Here is a 10,233-nt window from a genome sequence, read left to right as displayed (position 1 = left end):
ATATTGTGAGCTCAATGGCACAATATAGTAAGTGGTGAAATTTTTAATACTAATACAGTGAATAAGGGAACATAAACCCAGGTCTATTAACTTACCTAAGTCAAACTCTAAATAGTAACTCTGTCGATAGAAATTATTGAAAAAGTTTAATTATATTCATTACTCGTCANTTTTTTTTTTTTTTTTTTTTTTTTTTTTTTTTTTTTTTTTTTGCTGAAGAGATGATTGATTCTGTTGATTTGATAAATCGGACAAAATTAAAAAGTACACGAAAAATGAGTCTTATCAATCAATTGACTAAAAATTTATTAAAAAGCGAGAATAAAATATTTTCATATTATAACATACAAACATAAATGAATATGTAAAAAACAAATATTGCACATAATATTTAGTATTCTCATAAATATGTAAAACTTTTTAACAAAGTAATTTGAGGTATAAAAATATGCGATTAATTCTAAGAAATACATTTTTAAAAATTTAACACAATGTCAACAACACTTTGGCAATACAGTATTTTTGAGTAAAATAAAAAAATACATTTTAAAAAATTCAATACATTGGCAACATTTTTATAACATGTATAAATGTTTCTAAAGATGGAGAGAAACTGCTTCAATAAACTGGAAACTGTTGAAGCACAAACCCTCAAAATGGCAGTATAAAAATAATGCATCGAATAATATATCTTTCTGAAGTAGTGTTCTTATCTCAATGGAATGAAGCAGCTCATTGCTTATATTCTATTTTTTTACTTGATGTAAATATATATATATATATATATATTCCAGCTCTACCCCTCATTTTATTTTTGTTAATAATGTTATACACATTTACAGAGTCAAATATTTCTTCAAGTCTGAAAATTTCAAACATTGTATCCTAACCGCAGGAATTATTCTTAAAATAAACAACACACCAGCCATAGAAATTAAAATTTTTAACAGAAAGAATACGATAAGAAACCATCACATTACGCATTTTTTTATATTTCAAAGTGATGTTAAGGAAAATAAGAAACATACTTTTTGAATGTAAAATTTATATGGATATGAATCATGCATTCTGTCTTGAAGTATTCCTATAGTTTACTGGAAATTACTGAACGACAATGCAGTACAGCTTTTCAGATTTGATTTTGCAGCAAACCACAAATTGGCTTATTTTATTCATTTTCTGCTAATACATACGCATTTTATGTATTCAGATAATACGTAAAATTAAATTCAAAACTATACTAGATGCCATTCCACCTGTGAAAAAAACTAAAGGCTTACATGGATAAAACAGCTTTGGATTGATGCCTACCAGTTAGACTGGGATGTAAGGGAGGACTAAGCGAAATGCTGACCATTTTTCCACAATCTTTTAAAATTACAAAATTACGACAATTTATTGAATTATACATGTTATTGAGGTGATATAATTCAGCCTCTGTCTTGGACATTTCTATAATAGTAGAATTATTAATAGTGATATAATAGGACAAGCATAAATTGTAAACCATTTCAGAAAAGATTTGACTTCCTACAGAGAATAGAAAAATAATTTGAGCTACGATCATTCGTTTCATTTAATATAAAATTGATATTCAATTAATTATACTCCCATTTGTCAAACAGTTTTATTAACATGCCATTTAAGATATTTTGGTTGACACCAAGTAAGTTTCAAGCATATTGCATCATAGATGTTTTCCTTGGTGGTTAGTTCCAACAGAAAGTTAATTTTTGTCTATAACAATTTAAACAATCACATTTTATGATAACAGTTGTAAAAACTTTTGGAAAAAAATATCAAAAAATTAAAAATGATATGTTTTAAAAATTAAGGGACCTTAAGAATTATGAAATTAAAATTAAGAAAACTGCAAAAAAATTAAAATATACAGTCATTTTTAAACAAACAAAAAAATAAATAAAAAAGCTTTTGAGCTTTTCAACAATTTCAAATTAAGGAAAAACCAATACCATGACCATAAAAATTAAGAAAAAACTAATGGTAACATGCTCAGTTTTTTTAAACAAAGTTATGAGAAGTCAAAAGTTATGATTTTAAGTCAAATGAGAAAATTGAAGAAATAAGTTTTTTGAATTATTTTGAAAAATAATCTATTTTAAAAATCTTCAATTCTATGGAAATCTGGCATTTTTCTCCAAAGCTTAATAAGATTAAGATAAATTTATATAGTCAACAATAAAACAATAAACGAGAATGTATCTCATTGATACAAAATGATCAATTTAAAATTGATTCCTTCTTCTAGCAGCCATTCCATTTAATAACTGTTTTGTTCTATTTAACATTACAATGAAATCTGGCACACTTTCCCACAACCTATAAGACTGTTTAAGCAAACTTTCATATGTAAGAAGGTTCCTATTAAAATGAGGTATCATGACTGGCCGTACATTGAAATTCAGGCACCTGTTACGTACATATTGATTTAAAATTAGTTGATATATGTAGCGATTATTTGAATTATGGGAAAAATAGTTAACATCATCTATTTCAGAAGGTTCAACATTATCAAATACATTCAATAGCGCAGTGTTTCCAGAATGAATTTGACCCAAAAATGACTCTGAAACAATTGGGACAATGAAATCAACCTGTAATAAAAGTAAAAGCATTAGAAATAATTCAAAATAAATAAATAATAAATAGTTCAAACCCAATTTCCTTTAGAAATATGGTAATGATTGGATTTGAACAAATCATTTTGAGACGTTTTTTCTTTTTTCCCTTTCAAGTATTAAAACTTCAAACACTAGTTCTAGATTTTTTCCGGGTATAAAAATTATACATTCAGTAACCTATTTTATTACAAACCTATTTTATTACAACTAAAAATTATACTTCTAATCACCTAAGTATAAAAATTATCAACTCTCCAGCCAAACATCCGTTTCCGTTTGGAGAACAAAGTCAACATAAATTTGTAAAAAATTAGATTAAAAAAAAAACTCAATTTTAAACAACACTTTACCCTATGACAAGTTTTGGTTTGGTAGATTTCGCTTACCCAGAACGTGGATTTTGAAGTCACAAGAAATCGCTGTCTCTTGTTTTTAGCCAACTGAATAAAGTTTCGTTAATTTAAAGCGAATGATTTAAAAAAATTTAGGTCAATTTTAAACAAACTGAGTTGATTTTCTAGAGTTTTAACTTATTGACTATTAAAAATTATCAAGATTATACGATTACCCTTTCAGGGTTGCCACTCAAATCTGAAAAAAAAAATCCCTGTGTTTTCCATGTACATATTATAAGCGATATATTAAGAGGAAACAACAATTACTGAGCTCTTGTGTGAGCTATATTGGGCTAACTATCTATATATTAGTTTTTAATTGCTAGAAAAACAGCTGAACATACTTAAATAATGCTATAATAAATTAAATAGTTTAGTATAGCTGAAATATCATGGTTAAATATCCTTAGATTACGCTTTGAGTGGTCAATATTTTTTAAAAGACAAAGTAAGAAACAAAATTCCCTGTATTTTCCCAGTTTGTAAAGAAAAAATTCAAATTCCCTGCATTTTCCCTGTTATTTTAGGTGATTTTTAAATTCCCTGTATTTTCCAGGTTTTCCCTGTTCTCCCTGCGGAGCGGCAATCCTGCCTTTGCATGCAGGTTCCTCATTACAAAGAATTCAATAAAATTAGGTCCAAAATTCAACACAATTAAATTTAACTTTAGAAGAAAAAAAATTTTTTGTTATACAGATATTTATTATACTATCAAACTGTTATAAAAAATAAAACTTTAAAAAAAAAAAAAACTCTCCACATATCGTAGTAAATAGAAAAGTTAAAAACTCAAATTTTTTTTCAGGAATTTCTATGCACCATATTTATTAATTACTCAGAAAAAAATTACCAACTGCAAATCTGTAAACACAATATTATTTAACTGATAATAATATCAAAAATAAACTACCACATAAAGCAAAAAAAAAAGGGGGCTCTATTAGGAAGTGAATGCAGTTTGCCCAAAATGCTGGTACAAAGAAAATGCATGAATTAAACCTATGATTGGTATATCACTAACTATATTCTTCAGATCTTTTTTTTATACATAAAATCTTTAATTTGTGCACACAAAAAAGTGAAATTATTTTAATATCCGATTTAATTAAAAGTATATAAATTTCAATCAATTTCACTTAGCTAAATTGCATTTTGTTGATATAAAAAAGAAACACTAAAATATACTTACGGCAGAAATTAATGCAGGAAAAACGTCAAATGAATTCATCATCAGTAAATGATCGAAGTGTGACAGTGTTTTAGCAACAAAGCCACCATTTCTCAACAATGTAAGCAACCTTTCTGCGACATCAATATCAGCATCAGCGTGCAGTATTAAAACAGTAATAGTTTCTGTTTCCATTAATACAGGATCACAAAAAAATTTTTGACCATTTTCTTTGTCATCCATGTTGAAGTGGCTTTTTTGATATTTTTCATAAAATGTTTGGGATGAGTAATCTTTAGACACCCCTTCCTCTAATATGTCAGCTTCCGGAGCAGTAGGTCTTCTTGCAACATACGAATCGCTTTGAGGACTTTCTAACAAACCTTAAAAAAGATGAACAATTATAATAAATATACACAGAAAAAACAAAATACAGCAAAAACTCACATTACAAACACCCCTACAAAACGGATAGCTCTCATTACAGACATTTTATAAACTTCCCATAAATTTTCAATGAAGAAATAATTATGTATCCTCTCGTAACCGTACGCAGACAATGATTCACAATCCAAAATTGTTTCTATTTCATTTTTTCAAACCAGACACTACTAGTGCAGAATTTAAAGAAAATGTTACTTTACATTCCGAAAAAAAAATTCCACTAATAGATTTAGACTTGCCTTTTCCATAACTAAAATAGAAATCTTCTTGCCTCGTCCATAACTAAAGCTATTTTAATACAGAAGAATCACTTTCACATCACCTTCCTTTAACTTTGCAAAGAAAGGAGAGAAAATGATATTGCTCATGTGAAATATTTCAGACAACAGCACTTCTCATTTGGGAGGATACAAATTATGAGATCCCTTAATTTGTATCCTCCCAAATGAAGAAGTGAATTTGAAATAAAGGCTTAAATGCTTCCCTTTTCCCACCAAAATTTTTTCTTCTTCTTTTAATCAATTAGGCTTGCGTACCTAACACAGCTAGATTTAAAAATATATATATTTATATAGATCGAATTACTCCACATATCCTTTTCATACTGTAAATATAATTTCATTAAGTTCTGTTATTTGTCACTTTTTTTGCAAATAAAAATTATTTTAAAGACAGGAATTAATATTGATGTGTTCCAAATATATATACTGCCATATTTAGTAGGTAAGTTTAATGACAAGTGAAATGATCTTACACCTAATTCTATATAATGCAATATTGCTATATAATGCCTTCAAGTGAGTTTAAACAAAGAGAAAAAAAATTAACTTTTTAACTTGCCAGAAATAAAACCACAATTTCAAATTGGGACTGCCATAAAAAATTTTATGAAAAAAATTGAGGTATTTTAAAAGTTTAAAAAGAAAAAGACATATATCCTCAAAGACTTGCCTCAAAACATAGTAACCTTATTGTATTCACAGAGGGGTACAAACAAGAATTTAAAAAATGAGCAAGGAAAAATGGCAACATTTTCAGACACATAGAATAAGCATTTACTAAGAAAAATAATTCTTTAAGTTAATAATTTAATACATTTTGTATGAATAGTGAATGTTAAGTATATGCATAATTTTTCAGATGATAAAGCTAATTTTAACACCTTTTTTCAAGCACTGGTTTGTGCAGACAAAACTAAAACAAAGATAATGTTTTTCTTTTATTTAAGGAATTAACACTTAAGTATTTCTTCTAATGTTGAAGATATAATTCTGTAAATTATCAGATCATGCCTTGAGATAACTTACTCGCAGATCTGTAACTTTAAAAAATAAACTGTTTACTACTCTTTGATTTTTAAAGTATTTTATAATAAAATAGCCACAACTTTTTTACAGCCTTTAGTGCACCTAGCACTTCTAGTACCCCACTTCCAAAAACAAATAATTACCTTTTCTTAACATTTTTCAAAGGTAAAAACCTTAAATTTTAGCATATATGATCTATGTTGTAAAAAAAAAAAATCTTTTTTTCCTAATCATGGTTAATGTGAATAATTAAAATAACTTTATAAGTCACGAGTCATGGATTATTTGAGAAAATATGCAGGGTTGGGTTTTTGCCGTCAAAAACTGGTTTTTGACATGACAGTGGTAAAAATCGGGTTTTTACCGGTAAAAACCGTCAAAAATCTACTGTTTTCTTTAATTTATGGTATGTAGCGAACAATATAATATTATTTTCATATAATTGCCTTTATAAATGAATGTTGTAAATGATTGCTATTGATTTTGCAACTATATACATGTATTCTTATAGAAGGATATACATTCATATAGAAATATTGTAATATACTTACTGAAAATAGTGATACTTACTTTATCACTATAATCACTGTAGCTTGATTTGCAAAGGATTCAAAATTTTGCAATTCTTAATTGTTAGAAATAAACAAACAAACAAACAAAAAAGCTTGGAACTATTAATAAATTCAAGAACTAAAAAGAAGAATTTAAAATTTGGCATTTCTTAAATATTAGAAATAAGCTAAACAAAACTTTCAACTACTAACAAACTCTAAGTCAAGAATGACTTGACATTCTTCAGTAATGTAATATGCCAAACAAAATGATGCTTGGAAATGTTGAAAATTTTGCTTAGTATCCTAATATTTTACTTCAAATAGTATGTTTTGATATAATCATGTTGGGAAAATGCAAGAATCTGTTCTTAAATATCTTTTAACAACTTTTTTTCTAATTTTATTGCCCAAAAATGAATTAATTTTATATTATTAGCAGTTAATTCAAATAAAAATACAATTTTACCAAAACTATGGGTTTTTGACATGACGGTAAAAATCATGGTATAAACTAGTAAAAACTGTCATGAGTCAAAAACTTGCCAACCCTGAATATATGGTTGATTGAGATGTGTTAAAAACAGTTTCTTCACAAATGTAAAAATACAAAGGGTCAGGATTCTTAAAAAAAAAAAAATTTCCTATGGCAAGGAGATGTAGGTGGTTGTCACTAATGCTAATTGGTACATTTATTATTATTATTTTTTCAAATTAGAAATATAGACACAAAATATTAAAACTCTAAAAAGGTTATATAAACATCTTTTTTACTACTTTTCTTTTTACTGATGATTTGTAACAAACAATTGCTAGTTTCAAATCAAGGTTAGTTGATAGCCCTATTAGCAAGGCTGTCATTTTACCTTTCTCACTTATATCAATCCGAATAAATCATGTAAAAGATGAACAAATTATGTATTGTTTTTTTTACTTACTTTGAACATATTCTTCTTTTATTTCACGCAAAGCATCCAATCTTTTGTTTTTCATAATAGCTTCAACTACTTTACCAAATGTAAGTCTTTCAAAAAGAGGTCCTGTTAGAGCTAAATATATTGGCAATTCTTCTTTCAACTTGGACTTTAATTTTATATACTAAAGGACAGATAAATAATCCCATTAGATACAATAATGTTAAAAATAACTTGCAATACAGTTTTTTTTATCTTTTACTTTAATTTACACTACATTTAATCAGTGTTTTCATCTCAGAAAAAAAATGGGTGAGAATTTCTCACCCTTTCTCAAAAACAGGGTGAGATTTCAAAAAGTTAANAAAAAAAAAAAAAAATAAAAAAAAAAAAAAAAAAAAAAAAAAACACAAAGAGACTTAAAAAAAATAATAACTTCTTTAATTATAATGCATTTTTAACATCTTCTAATTTTTAAAGCATTGAATATTTTTGCTGCANCCATGGCTTCTTAGGGCGGAATTTAGCTAAGTTTTCGCAATTACGATGGAAAAATTTGGCCCATAAAAAGCCTGTACTTCTGCATATCGCAAAATTTGATATATATTAGAAAAAATACGGGCTTCTGATTAACTTAATTGAGCTATCGTAATTGTGAAAATATAGCTGAATTCCGCCTTAACGGTAGCCAAGGTTATGAATTTTTCTCAGCTAGATAACAAAGTTAACAATCAAAAAACATAATTTCGGAAACTGCCTTCGCATGACGGACATAGAATTGTCAGAAGATCAATAAAATGGACAGAACGATATTTCGTCTGACGATCGGAGGTGGGAGGGGGACTTTATTGCTTTTTTAGATTCTAGTAAATTTTCTTGTTATATATTTATAATGAGGTGAAAAATTGAAATACCTCCATAAATTTCGGTTATTCATTGCTAAAGTAGTGAAGCCGAGGGGGCTCATAAAGAAGTTTTTGCCCCGGGCCCCAATTAGGCTAAGTCGGGCCCTGAGCATTTTACTCAATTAATCAGCTTGCATACTGCTACATTAAAACCTATACATTTAAGCAAAATAAAAAGAATAGTTCCATTTGAATGAATTACCAACAAAATATACTGTGCATAACCTGCTGTAACGATTCACCAGTAACGTTACCTTAAACAGCGACGAGAAATATCTCGATTGTTCTCTCTTATTGCTAATACCTACAACAATAGCCTCTAAGAATATCCTCCAACTTAAATTATTTAAGATCAGGACGTATCTTTGAAACAAAAATAATAAAATTTAAGTTTGAAAATTGAAGCATATTGGATTAAAAGTAATAAAACTAAATTAATAAATGTCAAGCACACTTACCGAATTTCGAATAGACTTTCGATTTTCAACACACACGCCATTTGCCGGCTCGCGTGGAACTCTGGGAAGTGAGCTAGTTAATATGAAGTGTACTTTAAACAACCTTAAAACAAGCTTAGGTATAAATAAAATGACTTCATACACCTCAATAAATACCTCACTCTCTTTAGTGGAAATAAGGTATATTTTTTTATACCTCATAAATACCTCACTAGCGTTAGTAGAAAAAAGGTTGATTTTTTATACCTCATAATTACCTCTTTTGTTACAAGTGTAAGAAAAACAACCTCGTATACCTAAAAAATTACCTTTTCAGTCTGGTTGATTTGAAGTGAATTTAAAACAACCTCAAAACAAGCTGAAGTGTATATAAAACAACCTCGTACACCTTAATTACAACCTTTACGAGGTATAATTTTTGTCTCTGTTTTCTCAGCAACCTTAAATATACCTCAAAACAGCCTCGATACCTAAAAAAAACCTTAAATTTTCGTAAGGGTACAGAGAGAAAGCGGTTTCGGACAGTTTATATCGAAAATGTGGTGCCAGTAGTCGAACGAATGTGCTGTTGAAGAGTGATATTTATATTTCGATGTCTCCGAGCCGTTAAATAACAGTCTACATTGCCAATGTTGCATGTCTATGCCCTAGCCAGATTCTGGAAATCACACTTTGTCAAACTCCAGTGGCTTCTGCTACTTCGACTTGTGTTTGATTCACCTTTAACGGCCAACAACTCTTCAAGCTTCCAATTCGGTTAAATGATTTCGTAGAGGACAGGTAAATGATTTTCATGATATTTGGATGTATCAGATCCTGAGGAATCAGACCTCAGAGCAGTCTACCCTGGCAGCAATAACAGCAGCTAAACATGTTCCGCGTCAATGAAGGCAGGACAGTGCGGACCACACACGGTCGTGCATTGTCCTTCTGAAAGTAGCGTTTTGGAGGCCTCAAAGATAAGGTAGAGCAACTAGCCCTAACACATCAGAAATGTAACAGCTGCTGTTGTGCTTACAATGTGGCAATGCGAGAAAGAGGTCACCCCATAGCAGGTGATGAGCCAGTATGACGATGTCGACTGCATGCTGCCAATGGGCGTTCTCCACGATGTCGCCAAACAAGGATGCGGCCATCACGATACAGAACATGGATTCGTCTGAAAAGACGACGTCATGCCAATCCTGTGTCCAGGTTTGTCGGTGATCACACCATATGATGCCGCGTCAAGGATAACCGAACTGACAGTCCATACTGCTGCAAATGTCGTCAAATTGTTCGTGCAGACACTTGTTGTCTTGCAAATGACCCCATTTCTTGACTCTGGGTTCGTGACGTAGCTGTACGATCCCTTAAGACCATGTGGATAACATGTGTCTTCTCGGCAGTAAGAGATGGGGGAGGGGGGCACTGAGATCCTGCACGTCGTTCCATATGACCGTCATGAAC

General features: G+C 29.5%; 1 protein-coding gene across 1 annotated transcript in view; it reads right to left on the bottom strand.

Annotated features, from left to right (window-relative positions):
- Positions 1-289: 289 nt before the first annotated feature.
- LOC107455658 (uncharacterized) overlaps positions 290-10,233 on the bottom strand; it is a 15,206-nt gene continuing 5,262 nt past the window's right edge. The window contains exons 4-6 of the mRNA XM_043044172.2: positions 7,446-7,605; positions 4,227-4,588; positions 290-2,615 (exon numbers count right to left, since the gene is read on the bottom strand). Coding sequence (XP_042900106.1) covers positions 2,247-2,615; positions 4,227-4,588; positions 7,446-7,605 — 891 coding nt within the window. The 3' untranslated portion in view covers positions 290-2,246. The remainder of the gene's footprint in view (positions 2,616-4,226; positions 4,589-7,445; positions 7,606-10,233) is intronic.

The sequence above is a fragment of the Parasteatoda tepidariorum genome, chromosome 10 (genome assembly GCF_043381705.1).
Source record: "Parasteatoda tepidariorum isolate YZ-2023 chromosome 10, CAS_Ptep_4.0, whole genome shotgun sequence".
Taxonomy (NCBI): Eukaryota; Metazoa; Arthropoda; class Arachnida; order Araneae; family Theridiidae; genus Parasteatoda; species Parasteatoda tepidariorum.
Note: the sequence above shows the minus strand (reverse complement) of the source record. Positions and strands in the feature narration are given on the sequence as shown.